This window comes from Neltuma alba, unplaced genomic scaffold (genome assembly GCF_004799145.2).
Source record: "Neltuma alba isolate B1F8T4 unplaced genomic scaffold, ASM479914v2 tig00011689_pilon, whole genome shotgun sequence".
Taxonomy (NCBI): domain Eukaryota; kingdom Viridiplantae; phylum Streptophyta; class Magnoliopsida; order Fabales; family Fabaceae; genus Neltuma; species Neltuma alba.
This window is the reverse complement of record NW_021636328.1, coordinates 18,972-42,668: the sequence shown is the minus strand read 5'-3', so window position 1 is coordinate 42,668 and position 23,697 is coordinate 18,972. Positions and strand designations below refer to the sequence as shown.

At 36.5% G+C, this 23,697-nt stretch overlaps 3 protein-coding genes and 1 long non-coding RNA gene across 10 annotated transcripts; 1 reads left to right on the top strand and 3 right to left on the bottom strand.

Moving 5' to 3' along the window:
* Positions 1-3,177: 3,177 nt before the first annotated feature.
* Positions 3,178-4,273, bottom strand: LOC114716827 (uncharacterized). The gene has a single exon (XM_028901897.1). The coding sequence runs from the start codon at positions 3,990-3,992 to the stop codon at positions 3,582-3,584; it is 411 nt and encodes a 136-aa protein (XP_028757730.1). The 5' UTR covers positions 3,993-4,273; the 3' UTR covers positions 3,178-3,581.
* A 5,187-nt stretch (positions 4,274-9,460) lies between these two features.
* Positions 9,461-12,675, top strand: LOC114716829 (uncharacterized protein At1g01500). 4 transcript variants are annotated; one of them, XR_003737664.1, is made up of 4 exons: positions 9,470-9,566; positions 10,364-11,166; positions 12,037-12,209; positions 12,279-12,361. XR_003737664.1 is itself a non-coding variant. In XM_028901901.1 (3 exons), the coding sequence occupies exons 2-3, from the start codon at positions 10,462-10,464 to the stop codon at positions 12,510-12,512; spliced, it is 939 nt and encodes a 312-aa protein (XP_028757734.1). In that variant the 5' UTR covers positions 9,461-9,529; positions 10,364-10,461; the 3' UTR covers positions 12,513-12,675. The 4 variants fall into 4 exon arrangements, 3 of the variants coding, with proteins under 3 accessions (XP_028757734.1, XP_028757731.1, XP_028757733.1); XM_028901901.1 differs by lacking the exon at positions 12,037-12,209 and having other exon boundaries at positions 9,461-9,529; positions 12,279-12,675; XM_028901898.1 differs by lacking the exon at positions 12,037-12,209 and having other exon boundaries at positions 12,279-12,675.
* LOC114716830 (phosphatidylinositol transfer protein 3) lies at positions 12,659-14,864 on the bottom strand. Of its 3 annotated transcripts, none has more exons than XM_028901904.1 (6): positions 14,846-14,864; positions 14,042-14,112; positions 13,779-13,955; positions 13,604-13,708; positions 13,284-13,529; positions 12,659-13,200 (listed from the first exon to the last, which is right to left on the bottom strand). In XM_028901904.1, exons 2-6 carry the CDS (start codon positions 14,105-14,107, stop codon positions 12,994-12,996), a joined length of 801 nt encoding a protein of 266 aa, XP_028757737.1. In that variant the 5' UTR covers positions 14,108-14,112; positions 14,846-14,864; the 3' UTR covers positions 12,659-12,993. The 3 variants fall into 3 exon arrangements, with proteins under 3 accessions (XP_028757737.1, XP_028757736.1, XP_028757735.1); XM_028901903.1 differs by lacking the exon at positions 14,846-14,864 and adding an exon at positions 14,436-14,809 and having other exon boundaries at positions 14,042-14,122; XM_028901902.1 differs by lacking the exon at positions 14,846-14,864 and adding an exon at positions 14,436-14,808.
* Positions 14,865-20,776: 5,912 nt separating this feature from the next.
* On the bottom strand, positions 20,777-23,126 carry LOC114716825 (uncharacterized). 2 transcript variants are annotated; one of them, XR_003737663.1, is made up of 2 exons: positions 22,855-23,126; positions 20,777-22,745 (listed from the first exon to the last, which is right to left on the bottom strand). It is a non-coding gene; the product is annotated as an uncharacterized LOC114716825 (long non-coding RNA). The 2 variants fall into 2 exon arrangements; XR_003737662.1 differs by having other exon boundaries at positions 22,850-23,124.
* Between the last annotated feature and the right edge of the window lie 571 nt (positions 23,127-23,697).

Here is a 23,697-nt window from a genome sequence, read left to right as displayed (position 1 = left end):
TTTTTTATAGAATACAAACTGGTTGGTTAAAATGGAGGAAGACTACTGGAGTTATTTGCGATAAGAAGTTACCTGAGAGGCTTAAGAGAAAATTTTATTGGACTGCTATAAGACCAGCTATGTTATACAATAGTGAATGTTGGGCAATAAAGAGAAAACAAGAGCACAAAGTTGGGCTAGTAGAAATGAGAATGTTGAGATAGATGTGTAGTTATACAAGAAAAGATAAGATTTGAAATGAAAATATCAGAGCAAGAGTCGGTGTGACATCTATCCAAGAGAAAATGATTAAAAATCGCTTAAGATGGTTTGGACATATGCAGAGAAGACCATTGGAGGCTTCGGTGAGGAGGGTAGATCAGACAATATGGAGTCCCATAGAAAGGGATAGAGGAAGACTGAGAAGAACACTTAATAAGATCATTGAACAAGACCTTCTGATCAACAACATATCTAAGAACTGGGTTATTGACAGAGTACGATGACGTCGTGTAATTCATGTAGCCGACCCCACTTAATGGGATAAGACTTGTTGTTGTTATTGAAGTAAACATCATAATTATCATCCAGGAAACCAGTAAATGATGATCATATTCAGCAGGTCATTGAGATTTTTTTGTTTTATTTTCAGAAATGAAACTTGAAGTATTAACATGTCTAACCGAATGAAAATTTCATCGTTCACTGGAGAGGCATCAATCGGAGAAAGTATCTGCTATTTGTTTGTTAGTATATGAAAACTGAAATGCAGGAGGGAGGTCTGTTTTTAGGAAAACGGGAAAGGTGAAGAATAAGATAGGAGGCAGGGACAGCCTTATAATGGGAGGCCTGCAGCCCTGTAGCCTATATAAGATTATTATAAGCAGTTAGGGCCTGTTTGGGTATCCCCAAACCGTGGTTTCAGAAGCACTTTTCCGCAAAACGAGATAATCTCCTCCACATATTTACTTCGTAATTCGTAAAAGTACTTCTGAAACCATGGTTTGGATTCTATCCAAACACACCCTTAGTGTGTGGAGGATCCTGAGATATACCCAAAAACTCAGAAATAATGGGGCAACTTGTCCACACAATCAAGCTCGGGTCCGCTGCTGACCCACCGGCTAAAGCGCGTGTTTCTAGCGCGTCAGGGAGGACCCACCTCCCACCCGGCAAAGCTGATTTTACTCCTCTCGCCAAAAAAAAAAAAAATGGCTGATTTCACTCCATTCAGATATCAGAACCACTATCGTCCTTCTCACTGTTATGGCATCTAACATCGGATTTGGATTGAGATGCCCAATTGAACTTGAATTGAATCTTGTATTGTTAAACCTCAAGAGAGGGTTATATTATAATTTTGCTTTTTAAAAAATACTCATAAATAAAAACCTTTATTTCAACATCACTAAATCGTAAATATGTAGTTAGTATCTGGCAAAAAAATATAATAGTTAACATTTTTCAATTGAAATGCAGTTGAGAAAGATTAATTAAAAGGATCCGAATTCGGATAATATGATTTCAATTTTATTCTCATTAGTTGTTTCCGCCGCAAAGGTTTTCTCCAGTAAACTTCAGTCATTTCATTCTTTCTGGCGATTTATTCCCCAAACAAAGTTTATTTTATTTTATTTTCATTTTAAAAAATAAAATTACCACCCATCGCTCCAATCAGTTCCCAAATTCTTTTAATTAACATTTGACTTTTCCAACGCATACATAACTTTTTAGTACTTGTATGACCCGCAAGGTTAAAAGCACTTCAGTTCTCTTCAATTTGTATTTCTCTTTCTGTTTACTTCGCTTCTGCAGTAATTTTAAAGGATAAAACAATTTTTTATCTTTAAATTTGTCTTCATTTAAGTGTTGATCTCATCAAATTTTAAATCATATATTTTAGTCTCTTAAGTTTCTTTCTATTTAAAATATTAATCTCTCTAATTCAGTAAAAACCTAGACCGATTTATCTCTTAAAGGACTAAAATTAAAATGAGAACAGATTTGAGAAACTAAAATTTATATTAACCCAATTTTAAATTACTCAAATCAAATTTTAATGATGTAAATTACCATGTGTAATTTTATAAATTACTTGATTAAAACTATTAAAATTCAATTCAACAGTTCACGGGTAAATCTCAGAAGTGATACGGGCCTTTGAAGTTAGATGGGGTAATGATTTTTGTCGCATGTAGCTTTTAAAACCAACTTATAACAACGGCACATATACAAGTTGAGGGAAAGGGGAAAAATAATACTACTTGTGCATGGACGCAATTGCTTTGAGCATAGGTGATATAATGCTCTTTGACTTGTGTTTTCGACCTCTTTTTTTAAAACGGTAGCCCTTATCACAGGTTTGATACTACCTCTGATTTTTTTTTAACATAAGACCTAGTTTAATTTTTATTTTGATTTTAAATATAAGATTTTAATCTATTTTGTTTTTCATATTTATTTATTTTTTTAATATAATCTTTTTAATAATGGTAGTTCTAACCTATAAATTTGAATAGCAAAAATATTTTAAGAAAAATAACACCAATTTATTACAAATAACTCGAATTTATTTTCTTAATATACTAAAATTAGTTAACTAGATCTTATATTTAAAACTAGAAGTAATACATTAAATTTCTTAAAACCTATACAAGTTATATAAAATTAATACCTTAATTATCTCTCTGATTTTAATAAGATGGTTAACAGAGCATACGTTACCAATAACAAATTGAGGGGAAAAAAAGCCGGTGTGTAACTCTGACGGGGCGATTACGATCATACGTAAAACACGGGAAGCATCCCCCCAGGCGAAAGATGGCCATGATGAGTAGATAAAGACCGTCCCTCGTCAACCCGCCCACCAAGTACGTGGACTTCACCTTCCACGTCAGGCTCCCTAGGTGGAAGAATCGGCAACATTGATTGGTCCGGTGAGGCGGCTACCACGTTCGGGAGTGAGCGTGGACTTCAACCGCCTTGATCCTTCACCCCGCCCACAAGACAATTTTTTCCAGATTCATACCTACTGGCATCAACCCACCCAAATATCATCCCTATCTTCTTCTTCTTCGGATTACCCACGGTGTTTTATTTTCCCCCCCTTTTATTTTCTTCTATCACAGTCTCATCTTCTCTGCAATGATTGAAATCACGAGGCGAAGGGGGGGGGGGAAGGAATTTTGTTCTTCAAAATAATTCTACAACCAGGAAGGGGGGACTAAACAGGAATAAAGAAATAATCCCTTTACCCCGTAACGTAACAATGGCAAGCAATCAAATTGAGAGGATTGCGATAGCAGAAAGTATGAAGACGATAACACAGCTGCTACTTTAAGCGGCAAATTAATACAAACCAGTAATCTTATCTTTCTTTCTGACCGCGTTCGGATAACGAATAATAGGATTAAACTCATGAGCTATCACGCACGCAAAGTGATTTCTTTTATACTTGCGCTTCCCGAAATTTATCATTTTTCCGCAATACCAATCGTTGAAAACCCAAGCCAAACCATGAAACACAATAATTGTTCCTTTTTCTTAATGAAAATAAGGAAAAGAAGAGAGGAGAAAAGGAGGAATGATTGTGAGTTGAGGTATTAACTGCTCTTTCTGGGTTTGCTTTTCCGCCTAGCTCTGCTTCTCGAAGGCTCGCCTTTTGGGTCCTTTGAGAACTGTGTGCATGCCGATGATCCCTCTTGTTGCTGCGCATGACGTTGTTGTTGTTCCTGTTCTTGACCTTGTTCTTCTCCCTCGATGGTTTTGCCTTTTTTCGATAAGCTTTCTGAAACTTCAGCCCCACCTCCTGCTTCTTCTGCTATGTCTTCTTTGCTTATTTCTGTTTTCTCAGTGATCTTACGAGGCCTTCCTCTTTTTCGAGGAGTATGAGGTTGATTTTGTTGCTGAGTCTGAGGCTGTTGGGTGTCATCTCCGGTTCCTGTCGATGAAGCTTCAGCTATTGCCACCGATAGTTCTTTCGTTTTTTGTGGCTTTTTCTTACCCATAATCATAAATTATTTCCCCCTTATCAACAACACAACCAAGCTTCGATATTTCTATCTCCCACTCGCTATTTCTGACCTCTAGATCATCAGTTTTCCAACATCATCAAAACCAAATCCGTAACACGCTATTCCCTCTATCGATTCCACAAAAATTAAGAGGAGAGAGAGAGAGAGCAAGAAAACGCGGCAATACAGAAGATATTTCTTTTTGGTAAACCCTCGGAGTCCTCTTTCCCTGCCCCGAGAAGCGAAAAGCAAGCAGACCAAAATCTTTGACCGGAGTCCAGGTTTAGGGAAGGACGCTATTAAAGCAGACCCCCCCCCCCCAAGTCTAAACAATATAGCAGAAAATGATATAATAAGCAACAAATAAAGGCTTTCAATATCACTCAAGCACAAATAGAATAAACAATTCCTAAAAGCTCAAAAGCTATCTTTCCTTTTCTTGGTGTCTGTTCATTCCACCTATTCCCATTCACGCATAACCCTTCATTTTCTCTCTTCCAATGCCTAGAGTTTAATAGGGCCAAAAAAAAATAAAGAAGATTTAGGACAGAGACGTAGCTAACCTATGTAAAGGAGTGAGTGTCTGGATGATAGCGATTAGTGAGAGAGCAAAGTATTGAGGAGAAGCTCATGCTCTTTGACCACCACAACATATATATATATATATATATATATATATATATATAGAAGGAAAAGGAAAATAAACAGGCAGTGAGTATAGTGAGCGGTAACCATGGTTAGGGGTATGAGTAGTGGGGGCATGTGGGTATTTTAGGAGAAGGAAGGGGTAAGGTTTGGTGTATTGTTGCAGTCAGACTCAGACTCAGTCTGACCTTTTATGTCGCTTCCCTGGTTTCGCGTCTCCCTCTGCTTTCACCTTTAATTCATGGGGTCCCTCCTTACGGATCATAGAACTGCACCTCGCCCTGCTTCGTCCCCCTTGTATTATTTATAATTATTCACAACACAGTCATCATCATTTTGATCATTCCCACCCTTCTTCTCCTTTCATCCGTTCAAATCAATTAACTGGCTCTAACACAATACGGATTACTGCGAAGCTCGCCTTTTACTTTTCTGGGAATTCCGTGATTGGACCACACATGCCCTTCCTTCAATTCTGAATGCCCTGGAAATTTTTTCTGGTCATCATCTTCATATGCTCCAATTCGAAGAACCAGCAGTTACACAGCAGATCAGCATATGGTTTGGTATTTGCCGGGTGGGTCATTCCCCCCCCCCGGGGGCCCCTACCTATAGCTGTCCATTTCTTGTGTGCGCAATTAATAAACAATGCTGCGTGCTCTCTCACTGCCCGTGGGGCGACCATAGTTCATAATAATAATGATGATGATAATACCATTATTATTTAGTTAAGTAAATTCCTGCCATAGGGTCTTTGTTTTTCGAATAGTCGGTAGCAATATGGAAAAACTTTTCAATGCCAACTTGAATAGCACAAAGGACAGCGGGACATCACACTGGCGTGCCTAGTCTCTCTCTCCTGATTAAAAAGAAATAAAACAATTATTGACGCCAATTTTTTGTTTCAATTTCGAGCTCACCATTCTTGTTAATGGACGAGTTGCTTTTTAAGACTTGAGATAAAAGTTTCGTGACGGAGTTATGAACATAGATATATAGTATTATATGGTCATGAAATGAGGAGGAGGCAGAGGAAACGCAGGTTTTATTGGTTGCGCAGCAAAAGACAATATCTTGATGGAATAAGCGAAGGGGGGAAAGTTGGTCCGGCGGAGTGAGGGCCACTAAAATAAATTAGTCAATAATGATACGGCTTGGTTTGCCCCAGAAAGTTAAAAACACGACGCAATGATATTGTTTATGGGATCTAGCTAGAGTAAATTATTACGGAGACCCCGCAGAAAAGCCAGCCAACAGGACCCTCCGCTTCTGAACCTATAGTCCAAACTAACATGTCACTCCACATCTACGTGGAAATTGATGTTGACCATTATTTAAACTTAATAGGGAATGTGTTTAGCTGCAATCTTAAAAATAACTCTAATAATAAACCACCTTCTTCCTAAATTTTTCACCAGACTAATCATTAGTTTTTTTTTTCCGGTTATCTGAGGACAACTCTAATTATCAAAGGACTGTTCTGCTTCCATGAACACGCCACGCCAGTGACGCCACACCGCGAATTCGCACGCCTCCGTTCACCGTGTACCGTGTACCGTGTACTACAGTCTTCTTGAAATGTTTTTGACAAAAAGGAAATGGTACGTCTTTTCTGCCGCAAAATGAGCCAATTTATATACACTTCCATTAATTTGCATGTGGGAATTTTTCAGGGAGGAGTCAGGATTTGTGCAATGGACAAACATTTATTTGTTTTCAAATATCAGGAGTATTTAGAAGGTTTTTGAATGGAATCAAAATTATGGTTTTAAAAGTGTTTTTAGAGTGTATAAAGTAAATATATAAAAGAGTTTGTCTCGTTTTGAAGAAAAGTGCTTCTAAGAAGCATTTTTGGTTCTTCTAAACATCTCTTTAGACTAAAACCAAAACATGTATTTTAAAAAAAATAATTTCAGTATGCTAAATAAGTAAGTATATGAAAAAAGTTTTGTTTTAATTTCGTAAAAATATTTTTTAAAAGTTTTTTTGGAAGTAACCAAACACTTCCTAAACGGGCAATATATAACCACAAAGAGAGAAAGAAGGAAAAAATAAAACTAAATATTATTTCCAGTTTTTAATATAAAAGCCTTCCATTTAAATATAAGATTTCAATTTATTTTGTCTTTTATATTTTCTCAAAATATTCCTGTTGATTGTAAGGGATTTTTACCAATAAATAATTCTAATCATCTAATACACATGATTGGTTTAGAGAGTCTTAACATACAGTTGAGAAAAATAACCAATCTTAACTAATTTTATTAATATTCTCAAATTAATTATTTAGTTCTTATATTAAAGATCAGAAACAGTATAATTTTTATAAATAAAAATTTTGCATGAACTTACATAGATGAAACTGTAATGGACGGAAGGTGGTGTCTTGGTCGTAGAGAATATTATTTCTGATTCTAAATATAAGATTTTGTTTATAAACTATGAATAAGACTTTAATTTTAATTATAAGACCAGGCAGTAATACGTAGTAAGAGATGTACGCATGCTGACTGGCAAACAAAAGAAAGCCATGGAGAAGAGAGCATCCGCCGTCAGAGCTGGAGGGACAGGATATGATAATGGAGGATGTGCGGACGTAAGGTGGGTCCGATTTATCCTGGCCCTCAGATGCGAATCCCAGAAAATCTTGTACCGTCCGGAGGGGGTTTTGTATCCGGTGCGAAGGGAACACGATCCTCGGGTGATACCTTGGCCGGCTATTGGCTGACTATTGTTCAAAATCAAAGATATGGCCAACCACAGGTGGCCACGTACGGCACTCCGAACCATAGCCCAGCCCGGAGCATGAGGTACCGAGGAAGTACGCAACGTGGAGCATGGTCAAATATTATTGATGGAGGGACTAGGGAGTGAGCAATGACAAGGTGGGATCCATTCGGCCCAACTTCAATTATGATGTCTTTCGCTCCACGACAACCTTCGTGGGTTCGACGCACATCATTTAATTTGACAAATCCTTTGAGTTTCTACTCTCTACTCCCTTAAATCCTTTTATATCAGAATATTTAACACCCCACAAAAAAAAAAAAAATTAGAAGTGCCATCACGGCAACGAATCCCCCAAACAAGAAAATGCCGTATGCCATCATCCTCCCGTTTTTTGATAACATGATACTCTTCTTTTTGGTTTACTAAGTTCACAAGAATTTTCTCTTGTAAAAAAAAAGGGGAAAAAAAGAGTAATAATAGAATGCATTTTTTAAAATTAGTAAAAAGAATTTTACTATTTTTCCTCCCGGGCATTTTTCTTTCTGTAGTTTCCTCCCTCCAGACCAAGCCTCAAGCAGAACGATAATTAACTGAGAATCTTAGATTCGCTTCTCTCGATCAAATGGGCCAAGCCCACTCTTCCTCCACCCACCGCGCGGCAAGGATGCACCGTAGTTATTAAAACGAAAGTCGAACACGATGCGCCCCAGCTCACATTAAGAGCCACAATGTATGAAAAATTGTGAGTTGCTATGTATTGATCTCAAAATGTTCAGGATAAATGGGCTATAAAGACACAGTATACAGTGACATGCTGACATAATTTTCATCTTTTCTATTTATTGTTAATACTACCTCCGGTCCAAATTATAAGAACCAGTTGATTAATTTGAGGAGATTAATAAAATAAGTTGAATTAGTTATTTGTCCTAAATAGGTGTTATCTTTCCTAAAATATCCTTACTAATCAAATGTATTAACTAGAACTATAATTATTAGAAGGATTATCTTGGAAAAAATTGAGTAAATATGATAGACAAAATAGATTGAGGTCTTATATTTAGGATCAAAATAAAAGTCAAACAGGACTTTATATTAAAAACCGGAGGTAGTATTTCTTTTACACGCGGATGTAGCAGTAATTAGCAGCGATGTTGGCCTCTACACTGCATCGTTTATCTGAAGATGAAACGGTTAACATCGTTTTATTCTTTATAACATATCAGACTTCCCAGACAACTACTGGCTTATGACGATGACAGTTAGTGTATGTGGGGGGACAGATTGGTAATAGAAAGAAGAGCCACAGGTATTGCCATCAACAACGTCAGGGTTAAAAACTTGGTCGGATCTCATTTACATGTTCTTATCAATTATGTGAAAAGTGATGAGGACTGGCGCGTGTTGTTGCAGCCGAAGATTTACTCCAGCACGCACATCCCTTTCGGAGAAGAACACGTAACTGCAAGATGCGAGTGCTCTATGATAACATGACATTTTCAGGGCAGAAGCCCCATCTCCTTCACAAGTCTCATCGATGTGGCTCTCCATCCCGCTCTTTCATGTGCTCATATTTTTCAGAATTAAAAAAAAACTCACAAGAGGTATTCGGTGCATCTGACTAGTTTTCTTCATCAATATTGGTGGCCAAAAAAATCCTCCATAAGTATTAGAAATAAATGCAGTTGTAAACAAATACTACCTTCGATCCTTAATATAAGACCTTGTTTGACTTTTATATTGATCCCAAATATATAAAGTCACACTCCACTTTGTCTTTAATATTTATACATTTTTTTTTCAAGATAGTTCTTCTAACAATATGCCACTATCCCAGCCGCGAGTTGGATATCCGGTAATCAAAAGCGCTGAGCTCGCGAGTCTATAATCTGACTGAATATCTTTGTGGTTGGGAAAGAACGTGGAATCATAATCAAATGTTGTGGATCAACAACTCGCATGGTTAGAATTTGTTTGTGGACGTCCACCACTCTGACATTTGGCCGGTAGCATGACGTGTATTTAACTTTCTTTAAGCGCTGGTAAGAGGAACGGAAAATGCTTAAATAGTGCTTTCACGGAAAATAGTTGCACTGTTCAACTGCTCTTTTTTTTCTTCCCTTTCATGTTCTCTTCTTATTTAAACCTGCCGCAACCCCGACGTGAGTTTCTTTTGGCTGGGCTGTTTGTGGAGTACCGGTCTGTGTCCTTCTCTCTGTATCATCTCCCAATTAACAGTCCCTTGGGGGTGTTGTGTTTTGCTGGGAGGCCTATTTCGTCCTCGTATAATGAACTTTTTAATTATTTTGGGGGACAGGGTGCAAAAGGAAGCTTCTTTCTTGAGAAATAACTTCATTTGTATAGTTTTTCTCCCCACGTCATCTTATTCTGTATGGTTTTTGCTGAAAAAACTGTGCTTTTCCTGGAATTGCCGTTTCTCTTCCCCTCCCCTTCTCCCCTCCTTACTCCTATCCCCCACCCCCCTTCTGTAGTTTCTTTAGTGTCTTATTTTTGTTTATTTTTTTATTATCTTCCCGTTTCCTCAAGAGTCAAGACAAGCGTCCTGTTTTAAAACATAAGGATCTATTTCAACGCTGTATTACGAGTAAAACTGTGCTGTTGCATTGTAACATTTTTTTACTAGTACGGTAATAAGGTTTGGACTCATACTATTTCCTGTCCTTAATATAAGACCTTATTTGATTTTTAATTTGGTTCTAATTATAAGATCCCAATCCATTTTGTTTCACATATTTATGTGTTTTTTCTCAAGTTAGTCATTCTAATAATGTTAATTCTAACCAATATATTTGATTAGTAAGGATATTTTAGAAAAAAAAACACATTTATTACAAATAACTAACTTAACTTCTTTTCTTAATCTCCTTAAATTAGTCAACTAGCTTTTATAATTAGGACCGGAGGTGTGTCTATTTCATTTCTTATTTCAGGATTCACTGTTTCGATTGTCTAATTATCTAATTATCTGTTGATAGGGAAATAGTCTTTCATTGGCAGTCAAATGTGAATTTTGACGATTACAACGATGCTTTGAATCAATCTTAGGGGACTTCAGCCATTGTGTGCCTGAGATATGGAAGTTCCTTATGATGCTTCCAGCAACGGAGGTGCTAACGACAGAATTCAGATAATTAAATACTCTCCTTATAGACCCCGTGCCAATTTATCATCAGCTTGGTTTGATCTGAGAGTTTTTTATGTGAGAATTAGCAATTTTCGGGTGGATAGATCCACCCCCGAGTTTCTCACTCTCAATCATATCCCTCTAAACCCGGATACACTTATAATGTTAAATGGTGTAAGATGTAGCATGTACTCGGATGGGCTGTCTTCAGTTCTTAGAAGAGACCGGGTGGACAAAAAATCTAAAGAAACGACCTATGTGACCACAGATTGTATACGGTTGACAGGGAGCATGAAATTTGAGGTTTATGACAAAGAGGAACGTATTCTCTGGGGAATTTTGGAGATGTCCAATAGCAATGGTTTCACTGGGGAATCAAACTTCAACGCAAAGCAATGGAGCATGATTTGTGAAACAGAGATAACAGCTAATACTGGCTTCCTCAAGGGAAAAAATGTTACTAGCCCAGAGATAACTAGTCCAACCATTGAGGTCTACGTCGCTGGCTGCTTCTCAGGAACACCTATTATCTTAACTAAGACGCTGCAGCTCAATTTCCCCAAGAAGCAGGATAGGAGATGTTCATTGGACGCCATTCCAGAATATGAAACAACTGATTGCCAGAGAGATGTCTCTGATAGAGTCGATATGCAGGTAAAATGCTTGACAACTCTTGATATAAATAGCTGGAATTGTGATGTTCTAGCTTGATGTTCTGATGCTTGTATTGTTCCCTTGGACATCTTAAGTAACTTCCATTTCCTATAGATGTATTACTCCAATTTCGTCCTGTGACTTATTTAACTGTTTTGGCCCCTTGTTTCTTCCTATCCTGAAGCATTTTCTATGCTGACTTTCTCATCACTCTCTTTACATGCGCGAGCTCTAAGAGATGTATCAAATGGATCATGCTCTGAGGGCGGGAATTATGCTGCTGGTTATCTTTATAAGCGGCCTTTGGTTTATTTCAATGAATATCTTATTTGGATTTTCTTCCCCGGGATTTGAACTTTGAATGCTTCTCTTGATCAGGCACTGTAGGCCTACGCTGGTTTTAATGTTTGATAAAACTATCAAGTTTGACGGAAGATAGAATTAAATCTCATCATACGAGTGTCATCATGATGCTGAGGACCGAGTTTTAAGTTGTGGTCCTCATGGGGACTCCACTAGCTACTAAACTGACTCAATATTATGTGCCTCATATTTTCTAGTGCCCAATTTATGAGGCAATGCCCAGTGTGGACTTATAGCGTCAGCCTTTAACAACTTTGTTGGGAATGTGGTTCCAAGGGCGACCTTTATGCAAATTGGTTGTGCTTCCAGCCAAAGTGGGGTACCTCCTGTATCCTGATTTGGTTTCTTTTATCGATCTTTTTCTGAAAATGCATATTGAACTTGGGAGTATGGCAGTGACTGATTTCATTATGGAAAGGGAACTTATTTTTAATAATTACCTCGCATCCTTATGTTGTTCGGCTGAGTTTTGCAGCTGTCTTACATGAGGGTGCCCGTGTTTAACAGGGATCATTAATTAATTTTGTCTAGCAGCAGTCAATTTTGTGACCAATTTACGTTTTTGGTCGATGTAATTGGAGGATCCTTGACACCTTGTGGTTTCTTGGCAGTCCTATTTCGGTTTGTTCCTTTTTGTGAAAGTGGCAGAAGTTTTTTGTGACCAATTTACTTGCACTGTGGTAAGAGAATACTACTGATTATTCCTGTAATGTTTCTTGTTAGAACCATCTTACTTTTTTCCTTCATAGGTAGCTGATTTCAGAAGCTTCAAACGTGAAAATGAAGGTGATTACAACTGCATGTACTGGCAAGGAACAGGACATATAGATGGGGAAGATAGTGAGTTATCATGGTTCAACGCAGGCGTGCGAGTTGGTGTTGGAATCGGACTTGGCATCTGCCTAGGCGTTGGTGTAGGGTTTGGCTTGTTAGCACGCTCTTACAAAGCAACTGCCCGTATCATTCACAGGCGCCTCCTCTAGCCATTTGCTAACTGTCCTCCAAAAACTTGCTTGTTTTCCTGTTCATAAATAAATAATTGTTCTTCATTTTTTTCCGTCACAAGCCGCAAAGCAAGATGCTATGCTTCTTTTGATGGGTATTACGTTACAATAGATTATATGACTGATTTCGAAGTTTGACTAATTATTCGGTATTCTGGCGAAATGACACGGCAGCTTTTGCGGTTCAATACACATTGAGGTTAGAGACATACAAGTTATATTTGTATTGATAGTAACTAAATGAATTAAGTTCGATGGACCGCAGTTCCCCCCCCCCCCCCCGGGGGTTGGGACCATCAAATAAACTAACTTCTTCATTTGCGAGAAACAACTGTTTAGTAGAGGAAATCAGATAGACCGGTAACTTTCATCTCCACCGAAGTTTAGGCACTGGATTGGCCAGCACCAAGGTGGCTTGACTGGCTGTCATCAGTTCCCCAAAACGCCGCTTGACTGGCTTTCAAAACGCCGCGGATTTCAAATCATCCTGAGTCATTAATCTGGAGTATTCCTCGTGGTCATACTTCATTGAAGCCTTCCCCCCAAATTCTATGGGAAGATTTTCTTCATCAAAGTACGACTTCATGAGATCCACGCTTTCTTTCTCTTTGGGGTACACGAACTTGGCCTTCTCAATTGTCTTATTATCCAGGAAGTACTTGATTATCTGCATTAAAAAAATGACACCATGAAGAGAAGGATTGTAGCAATGTGGCCTGTGGGCATAGAACGCAAACATTGAAAGCGAACCTTCAAAAAGGCCTCAAACGCCCGAGGAGGGTTGTAAAGAAATGCTATGGCAAGCCTATCAGGATAGTGATTTTGCAGAATGCTAATAAACTCTCTTGATAATCTAATGGGCATGCTCTTGGTGAGTGACCATCCAGTGAAATCTATCAGCCACGCCATTTGATCTTGACCTTGCTGAAAGTTGAGCACCGCATTTTCCAGAAGGTACACATTGAACCGTATCATATTTTCAACTGAAGATATTTTCTGCAAAACCCACAACCACATTTAACTCTCGAGCAACTCAGTAGTTAAACTTTAAACTTAGAATGCAATAAAACCTGAATTGCAGTCCCAGCTCTCATTACGAGAACGGTCCTTCCCTGTCGGTCATGAAAACTTGCTCTGTACATAATCCCTCTCTCCCCTTCCTTTGCAACCTCATGCTGTCAAATCACAAAATACCTAAGGTTAAATTTACAGAGTAATCACTAACGAGCGTTGAACGGATCATACCCAGCGGATTTCCTCAGGCTTGTATGCTGATCTCCACTCCAGTGTGTGCTCCAACATCTTCTTGGCCTTCTTCACATTCCAATTGTTAACTTCCAGATAGCCCCTCAAACAACCGTCGGTGCAGTACTTTAGGCTGCGTCCGGATAAGGGCCCAATCGCAGCCTTGAGCTCCTCAATCTTCATCGACAAACAACAAACAAGGCATTACAGAACAGAAGAAAAACCAGAGGGAGTATGAAGATGACAGTTTAACAGCTTGTTACCTTCGATGCAGTGCAAACGCTGCTGCCTTCCCGGACGTGTTGACCGTTGTTCTGGGAATTGAACATGATGACTGAAATTTTCTTAAAAGGAAGGGTAACAAAACCAGTGAGAACTATTAAAAAGGAAGGGAAACCAAAAAAAAAAAAAAGGGAATTCGAGAGAAGGGATAAAAAAACAGAGAAGAGAAAACCGTAAACAAAAAGTAAAGCCGCAGAGAAGAGTTCAGACTAGAGAAGCCAGAAGAATGATAAATATACAGCGTCCAGAAGCTCAAGCATAGCAGGATATGGATTTAGAGTGACGAAGTAATAGAAATCCATAAGCATACAACTTACAGGAATCATAAAGAATGTATTGAAAAAACTACATTCTACTCAGCAGGATGTTACTTACTTTGAGTGAAAGAAGAGTCCTGTCCCGAGAGGGGGAAAATTGAAAAAGAGAAGAGACACGAGCTACTTATTGTCAAGAAGAAGAAAAAAATTACAGCCACTGATAATCAATAACAAAGACCAGAAGAAGAGTCTCTGGAAGAAGAGAGGCGGAGGGGAAGCGTAATATATCAAAGAAATAAAATGGACAAAGAATTAAAGGCCAATAAATTCCGCCGATCTCCACTCCATATTCGGTACCACTGAGGAAGTTGCTTATCCAGGGACTCTTTGCTATGCCTTGAAGGACAAAAATGTCTTATAGACACCACAATGCTGTGAATAGGTTTGCCGTGGCAAGTTTAACTTCTTAATTAAGGTGTTTTCATTTTTTCTTTCAAAAGGATGTCTTTACTTAGCGATGCGTATTACCTTACACGATGAAGATTTTTAAAAATATATTGAAACATCAGGAGGCAAGCAAATCAGCTTAAAAGTAGATGCGTATGAAAGTGGCGGTGATCATCCGGCTATCTCCTGTTGGTTTACATGTGATCCGTCCTACCTCCAACACAGTGAGATAAGAAGAGGAGGAAGGGCGTCATTAAATGTGTGTCACCAATCGCAGAAAGCTGGCGCGTGTCAAAGTGAAGTGAAGGACTATTCGAAGGCAACCCCACTTGGAACTCCGAGCCGAGAGTGGTGAGTGGTGAGCATTTAACTGCATACGCCCGTCAAGGTCCACCTTATGTGCAGCCACCCTAGAGAGTCATACCACATGTAAGTGTAGCCATCCATGATCCAGCTACGCGCCTACCTCACGATAAACACAAAGTAACATCAACTTGGATGACTCGTTGGCCCTATTTTCGTTGCGGACTTCTACCCTCTCCTATATCAAAGTAAAGTCTGTTCATGTGTATATATCACTGTTTTTTTAAGGCAAAATTAAAGTTTATCTTAAGATCCTTTTTTTTTTTTGGTCAAATATCTTAAGACTCAAAAAGCCCTTATATATAGTTGTGTTGACAGATCGCTCCCTCCTTGCATTAATAACCAGATTTGAACTTATATTTCAGTAAGATATGAGTGGCACCCTTGCCAACCATACAAGCTTTTGATTAGCATTATATTATAATAATATATTATTAAGTAAAATATTCTAAACTTTCTTCCATTTTATTCTTATTACATGGACCTTCCTTCCATTTTGAAAACACACAAAATTACACATAACTCTAATAAGAATATTCTAAAATGTTGTTTTTTTAATTAAAATTTATGTTAAAATAATTTTCATTTATTAATTTTTTATTTTTACAAATATTTATTTGTTTAATATTTTTATCATATTGGGACAGAAAATTAAATAATTTAGTTCATGTAAATATAAAAAATTGAATAAAAATTTGATTAATTCTTTAAATAAATATATAATCGATCAAATAAGTTATAAATGTTTGCAACAAAAGTTTTGAAAAAAATTTCAATTTTAAATTTCATTGATCTATAAAATGTCCCAAACTCACATAATTTATTTTATATGATAAAAATATGCATTTAAAATATTTTCTGGCCATTTAAAAGAAACCTAAATAAATAAGTTTTAATATATCATAAAGAATTAAAATTATATAATTCTATAATATAATAAAAATTAATAAATTGTATAACATATCAAAAGTTTCAAAATACATATATTATAATGTTTTTGTATCAAAAATTATTTTTTATAGATATAAATGTTTAGATAATGTTTATGTGATGTTTTGATAAAAGTAAAAGTATAAAAATCAAATTTAACGACAACCTAATAGTTGGATGAATAGAAATCAAATCTCAAACAAATAATAAAGATTGGGTTAAGGTACTTCTAACACCCTGAAATATTTTACTCAAATGCATCTAACAAAATACTTCAGCGTACTTGTCACACTTTGACTCATAAAAATTTGTATAACATACATTTTAATTTCAAAAGAGATTTATATTTTTTTTTTCAAAATAGATGAGAGGTTTATATAATTTAAATAAAATAGAAGAGTAGTCAATATATTTTACTCTATATTATTAAATTAGTATAAAATATGACACGGTCAAAGTAAGATTTATTTTCCTTTCTCCTCTCCGTTTTTTTTTTCCGGGGAGGGATTGAAATAGGATGATTTTACATTTAATTAGTGGGCTCTGTGCTTGAGGGGGGCACTTCCGGGCTGTCCGACGTGAAGGTTTTGTGCTTGCAGTAGCGTTATATATTACTCCTCTCTTTTTAAATATAAGACTCATTTTATAATATCTTAGATATAAAACTTATTTTACGATACAGTTTACATTATAAACATATTCATCTAGTTCTTAATATAAAACCTATTTAACTAGTTTGATTAGATTAAAGAAGTTAGATAAATTGATTAATTATGAAAAAAGTGACACATTTTTCCTAAAAGACCATAATCATCTTTCTTAATATCACGTCTCTGTCTTTTACTTGATTATGGTTGAGGAAGTATCCATAGGGGTAATTTAGAGAAAATTAATAAATAGGAGAAGTGAGATCTTATATTTAAAATCAAAACTAAATCAAAAATTGAATCCTATATTAAAAACTGGAGGAGTATCTTATATTTAAGATTAGAGGGAGTATCAAGCAGCATGAATAGTGCCGCATATCATGTGAAATTTGTAGCATGAGCTCTACTTTATATGGTTTGAGGGTAGCGTAGCGTGATAATTTTTTCACGAGAGACTATCATGCATTAATATTGTTAAATGGATCATGGCCTCTGCAGAATTCATAATTCTTGGTTTTCCAACGTAGGATATATGGCATCCAAATTCTGAAATAGCAAATCGTTGCGTTTTAGCCTATGGCAAATATAAACATTGCTTATCTCTATAGGCAAAGACCGCCATGCAACTAGTGGGAAAAACGGGTGTTTTTAAATACAAATTATCTACTAATAGTGAAGAAGAGAAATTTACGCAAATCATTTTAATAGTAATAATGTATCGAATATTTAATTACAAATATAATATTTATCTAGACATCACCTACAAATTAACATTATTTTTTTATTTATGACTTAAAGCTTGCGAGTTATATAAAAAAAAAAAACTTGATGGATATAAAGTCAATAACATGTCATGTTTTAATAGTCAGATATTGGGATACTGAACGATATAAAATTTTTAAAACTAACAAAAAGATTTTTAAAAAAGTTTCATAATAAGTAATACTACCTTCTATTTTTAATATAAGAGCTAATTAACTAAGTAGATTAGAAAAATTAGTTAAATTAGTTATTTGTAATAAATATGTTATCTTTCATAAAATGTCATTACTAATTATTTATATTAAGTAAAACTATCATTTGATAAAACATTTAATATATGCAATTGCTATAAAAACCACTTTAAACAAAATGAATAGATATAAGAGATAAAATGAATTAAAATACTATATTTAAAAATAAATTAAATGTCAAATCAATTTTTATATGAAGTATGAGAGATAGTATGTGAGCAGATATTTAATTTGGACATTTTTGGTGGCTGGCTCAACTGCCCCAAAATTCTCATGATCTTGCATAAAAGATTTCATTTAAACTTGAACAAAACAAAAGAAAGTTATTGAATACTCTATCGAATTGTTATTGATATTTTAAATTCAATTCTAAATTTAAAATCTACTTTAGTTTACTTGGAACAAATCCCATTAAGTACATAAGTTGGAAACTCGGAATGCTTCTATGTTCAATTGGAATCGTATTATAACAGATTTTATGTTATTCGCTCAGATCCATTTCAACCCCAAAAACCCTTTAATTATAACATTATAAAAAAAATGATTAAACACAAATTTCGCCTGTATGATTAAACACAAGTTTCTATCCTGAGATGCAACCGTTTCCAGTATTACTTTCTTGGGTTAAAATCCACCTAACATTTCAAAATATCTTCTCAAATATATTTAGGACTTCAAAATATTTTTTGATATATCCAGTACTCTGAAATATTTTTTTTAAGTACATCAACACCTTAAAATATTTTTTAGTGTATCTAGAACCAGCATCTTAAAGTATATTTTTTGATGCTCCCAACACTTAAAAATATTTTTTGATACATCTAGAACCAAAACAACAAAAATATATTTTAAAATGTTAGATATACTATATAAAATACTATCTCCGGTCATAATTATAAGAGTCAATTAACTAATTTGAGGAGATTAAAAAAGTAAGTTAAGTTAGTTATTTGTCCTAAATAACTATTGTCTTTCCCAAAATATCCTTATTAATCAAGTGTATTAACTAAAATTATTATTGTTAGAAGAGTTATTTTGAAAATATATATATAAATATGAGAAATAAAATAAATTAGGATCTTATATTTAAAATTAAAATAAAAATTAAATAAGATTTTATATTTAAAGACCGGAGGTAGTACCTCAAGAGTAACGCAATGTTCTCCGATCACTTTCTTTCGTCATGACTTGCGAAAACCAAGGTGTGCAAATTTTACTTTCAAGAACCCGTGTGCGCGCGCATATCGACGATCATATTGTGACGTGTCGCGCATGTGGGATCTTGTCGCCCGATTTTTTTTCCTCAGAAAAACAGCTCAATAGGAAAAGTAATCACCAAAGATCTCCTCCCCCAATCCTCGTTACAAAACTCCTTCAAGAAGAATTTTTGGTCAAAACCCGCTGATAGTTTAGCATTTTTCTTTTTTCATATACGTGAATATTTAATAAAAGTAACAGTGATAGAGCATGGATTGATACGACGAAATTTAAAGCACTTAATGAGAATAATAATAATAATCACTTAAATTCTATAATATATTTAATAATTTTAACTGTTTTATTGATACATATGACAGAGTATAGATCAATATGATGAACTTTAAAGTACTTAATGAGAATAATAATAAAAATCACTTAAATTTTATGACATGGTATTTAATAATTTTAACTGTTTTTATTGTTGGGTGTTCTTATGATAAAAATTAGAATCCCTTAAAAGATTACGGGGAATAAAAACAAAACGTCCGAAGAGTTGGTACCTAGGATAATCAGACAGTGTGGCTAGGAGACCACACCATTGAAGAGGGGTAACGAAACACCGATTCTCAAATCCGAAGCCACTCCATAGCTCGTAGGCGCCGCTAAGCATTAAATACATGCAACACTCCATATGGATCGATGCCCAGTACAATAAATGGACAGCCACAGCCTCCTTAGATGCCTATTTCATAATATTCACATAATTAACTAGAAATATTGGACCAATAGAAACAGCCAACCGTTGGATGTGACGCAAAAGCCATCCTGCTTTATGCACCCATCAGTTCTATCAGCATCATGCCCGTTTTCTGGAACAATTTGGGCAAGAATCCAGAGTGTCGAATCCAGGTGGAATCGAACCACCATCCTCCCAAAACGTGGCCGTATTGGGCGCTCAAACCAATTTAGAGCTCATGGATCCATCAATAGAGCAAGTTATTAAAGCCAAACCCATTCAAACCAGCGAACAAGCAAAATTCATTCCTCCATATGGATTCTGCACACCTGCAAAATAAAACGCTCCGCGCTTCTGTTCACTCCATCCACCATTGTCTCGCCCAACTCGGGAGAATGAATCCTTGCTCGACCAACGGCATCTCCGCACATGACTCACAGCACCAGTCCATCCATCGCGTCTGACCAGATCAAACCAGACACATTAATTCGTCATTTCAATGAGTGGGGCGTCATAGGCCCACATGCAGGTCTTGCCGCCCAAAAGATTTATAGCATTCATCACTAATACCGCGTGTTGTATACTATAATGAATGGGTCTTCTTATACATTATATATACTATACGATACTAATAATATATTTATTTGTTGTACACCAAAAAAAAAACATAATTATTTGTTGTTACAATATCAGCCTAATTTTTTCGCACGGGCTTGAAAAACAACCACTACATAATATTAGAAGATAACAATTTTCAGGCAAAATTGAAATATATTCACTATTCACATCGGGAGAATGACAACAACAAAAAAATAATAATAACCACTAAATCCTAAATCAAGTTTAGCAACAAATTTCCAAATAAAATTTGTTGACATTACTTATTCGATATTTAGTAATTTCTAACTTTTTTTTTTGTCATTTTCCCATTTAAATATGTTTTAAAAAAAATCGCTCCTCATTTTCATCTCGCTCCAAATAAACCGCCCGGTCGGTTTATAGCAGAATCATCAACCCAGTGCCGAGAGCGAAACATCCAATCCATAAAATCGAAGTACAATTGAGAATCTTATTCGCCAATGCCGCCCCAAAAAGAAATTTACAAAACAATAGGCTAGCCATCTAAATAAGAAACATAGCATTAGCCATTGCCTCCGAAGTCATTAGGAACCAGGCTGACAGATCATACATGCACCGTAAAGCAAAAACACCAAAGAATCATTAGTAAAAACACAAATAAATTGACAAATATACCCCAGATACTGAAGTGCAACAAAGAAATTGAACGACGCACACCAAATTACAAGCCATGTCAGTCGAGGTGCTGTGAAGAAAAACAGTTAAACAATAAAAATCCATTCTCCAAAGCTCGTATCATTAGACTGACTATACCAATCCATTACTGGCAACAAACTAAATGAAGAAGAAATAAACTGCGTGAATACTTTCAGAAAAACAGAAAAAACTTAGCTCAACAGTAGTAGATCTACCTCAAGCTGGGAGAAATACTGGAAGCTCATATCTTGCCAAACTGCAGCTCCAAAAATGCATCTCTGCATACTTCGGAACTCTGCTGCTGACAAGAAGATCCACGCGAATGCAGATGGCGCATTGTCAATGCATCTAATTATTAGAGACAGGTAAACATCTTCCGGTTAACGAGGGCCAGCTATCCATACTCGAAACTAAATAATGAATGCTCACGTTAGGCTTACACCAGGTTACACAAAGACCCGTTAGGGCCTGCTAGACACAGATTCATCCCAATTACCACACACAAGAACAAGAGTGGACGCACAGCCAAGCCTTGAGGCCAACACACACAGAATGCCCCACCTTCTCTGCCTTCAAATCCCTCGCCATAGTTGTAATTATTAGGCAAATAGTATATACTGCCACAAAGAGCATCTAAGCAAACTACTGCTTACATTTTCGATACCCTACAACCACCACCACAAGAAGCCACAGCAAGCCTTATGGGGATTTTCAATATGCTAAAGAACATAAAATTCACAACTAGAGATATTAAATAAACTTACATGGTTGTGAACATCAATCTCAAGAACTTGAATAAAACTACAACTAAACGAAGCGTGTAAAAGAACTTGCCGAAACTAACAAACAATATCTTTAGCAGACAGTTGCTAAATACCGAGAAACATTAGGGAATGGCGTGCGTGATGATTTGCATGTTTGTTATGATGACGCTTTTACGACATGGTTATTTATTCAATAAAGGAAACATATGAAAACAACAGGCAATTGGAGAAAAATAGGGAGATGACGCTGAACATTGCTTGCTTGCTGAAATCAACGGCCACTAGTGTGAACTTCAGTATAATTCATCAATCAAACTGATGCGGTTAATAGAATATATTTGACAGATTGCATCATTCTCGTTGTGAATTCAGTCACCTACCTTATGCATACCTTGTGCAGGCTACACAATCACTCGTGTTTACACGATATAGAGTGTAACCTTAGCTTTAGTGTTTGAGCATCATGCCATAGGTCACGGGTGTGCGGAGTTAAATCCGAGGGCAATTGAAGGAACGTGGAAGAAAAGATAAAAGTAAAAGCAGAGAAGAGAGACGAGAAAAGAAAGGGGAGGAAAAAAAAAAAAAAGGGAGCAACACACGCCACCTGGGAGGAGAGCCGGGACGAATGAAAAATTGATCCCGAGTCGTCTCCCCCCAAAAACCAAAAGAGAATAATTCTATTAAGATGGGTGACCTGCCATGCAAGCGCACCTGCAATGGCAAAGGTCCAGTAACAAGGAAGAAAACAACAGAACAAATACCTTCTAGATGCATGCCTTACACACCTATCACACACACACGCCTCAGCAACCAAACCCTCCAAAGATCAGATCCAGAAGTTGGATGACATGTTATTATAATAATGGCCCATCGACAAAAAGTTGAATTATTAAGAACATTATGTATGAAACTTGAACCCTTTCGCGGCCAACAAACAGTGATGCAGCAAACGCGTTTACTGTTGAATTCCAAGCGCCACCGCCCCTGCTGTTCATTCATCATACCCATACATGACATCAAGATCCAATCCTCCATTAACCGCACAACCAGATCCTGCCAGTAATGAAAGGCAAATCTAAGAGAAAACATGCAAAAATACCAAACCTCACAAGCCTCGAACATCAAGATCAAAATTATAAAACACAGATCTAGCGTACCCTACTAGGCACGAGAGTGAGATCTCTGAACTAGTGCAGTCCAATTTCAACGTACCCACACAAGCACAGGCTCACAAGGCATGTTCCTCCTGACCGGCAGAATCTGTGTTCTAGACTCGAAACGCTCAAAAAAAGAGACTGCATCTGGAGATTAAAGATGAATTTTTTCATAGAAATTGGGATCTAACTGTTGCCAATTAACCCTTTCAGGCACGCGATCCACTTGTTCCCGGCGAGAGGGAAAGGCTACAGATCAGGCCCCAGGAGCAACCATCGCAGCTAGGGTGATCATTTTTATATGAGAATAGAATCCGATCAACGGCTGTGGGGGCAAGAAAAGAATCAACGGCTGTGACGTTTTCGTAGCAAGGAATGGGGGCGGTGGTTCAGGATATTATTTCTGATGCTAAACTTCTGATTTATAAGGATTGGGTAGTGCAAGTTTCCACTCTCACAGGGAAGAAAACCGAACTGCGTATTTCCTGACTGGATATGCTCATGCTTCTACCTTGTATTCCTGATCAAGTCCGACTTCTATGTCAGAGGCGGAAAACAATAAAGGAGTTCTAATGTACTCTTATCTTGTTTTGAGTAAGATATCCAGTTTTCATTCAAGAAGTGGGCTCTCGGCTCCATTTCCATTATATTTTTTAACCGTTGCCTCAATGCAGGGCCGCTTCAAATTTATTTTTTTATAAATTATTAGAAAATTATTATAAAATAAATTATCAATTTTAGGCTGCAGTAGTGAGAATAAAATAAAGTAAAAAAATTGTTTAGATCACAATTAAATAACTAAATTTAGTTTGTAGGATGATTAGAATTAGTATGATTTTTATTAAATAACT

Coding starts and splice junctions, on each gene's coding strand:
- LOC114716827 (XM_028901897.1), bottom strand. CDS start 3,992: ATGATTATGGGTAAGAAAAAGCCACAAAAAACGAAAGAACTATCGGTG.
- LOC114716829 (XM_028901901.1), top strand. CDS start 10,462: ATGGAAGTTCCTTATGATGCTTCCAGCAACGGAGGTGCTAACGACAGA. Junction 11,167..12,278: donor CTGATAGAGTCGATATGCAG/GTAAAATGCTTG, acceptor TTTCCTTCATAG/GTAGCTGATTTCAGAAGCTT.
- LOC114716830 (XM_028901904.1), bottom strand. CDS start 14,107: ATGTTCAATTCCCAGAACAACGGTCAACACGTCCGGGAAGGCAGCAGC. Junction 13,956..14,041: donor GCGTTTGCACTGCATCGAAG/GTAACAAGCTGT, acceptor TTGTCGATGAAG/ATTGAGGAGCTCAAGGCTGC. Junction 13,201..13,283: donor CGTTTGAGGCCTTTTTGAAG/GTTCGCTTTCAA, acceptor TTTTTAATGCAG/ATAATCAAGTACTTCCTGGA.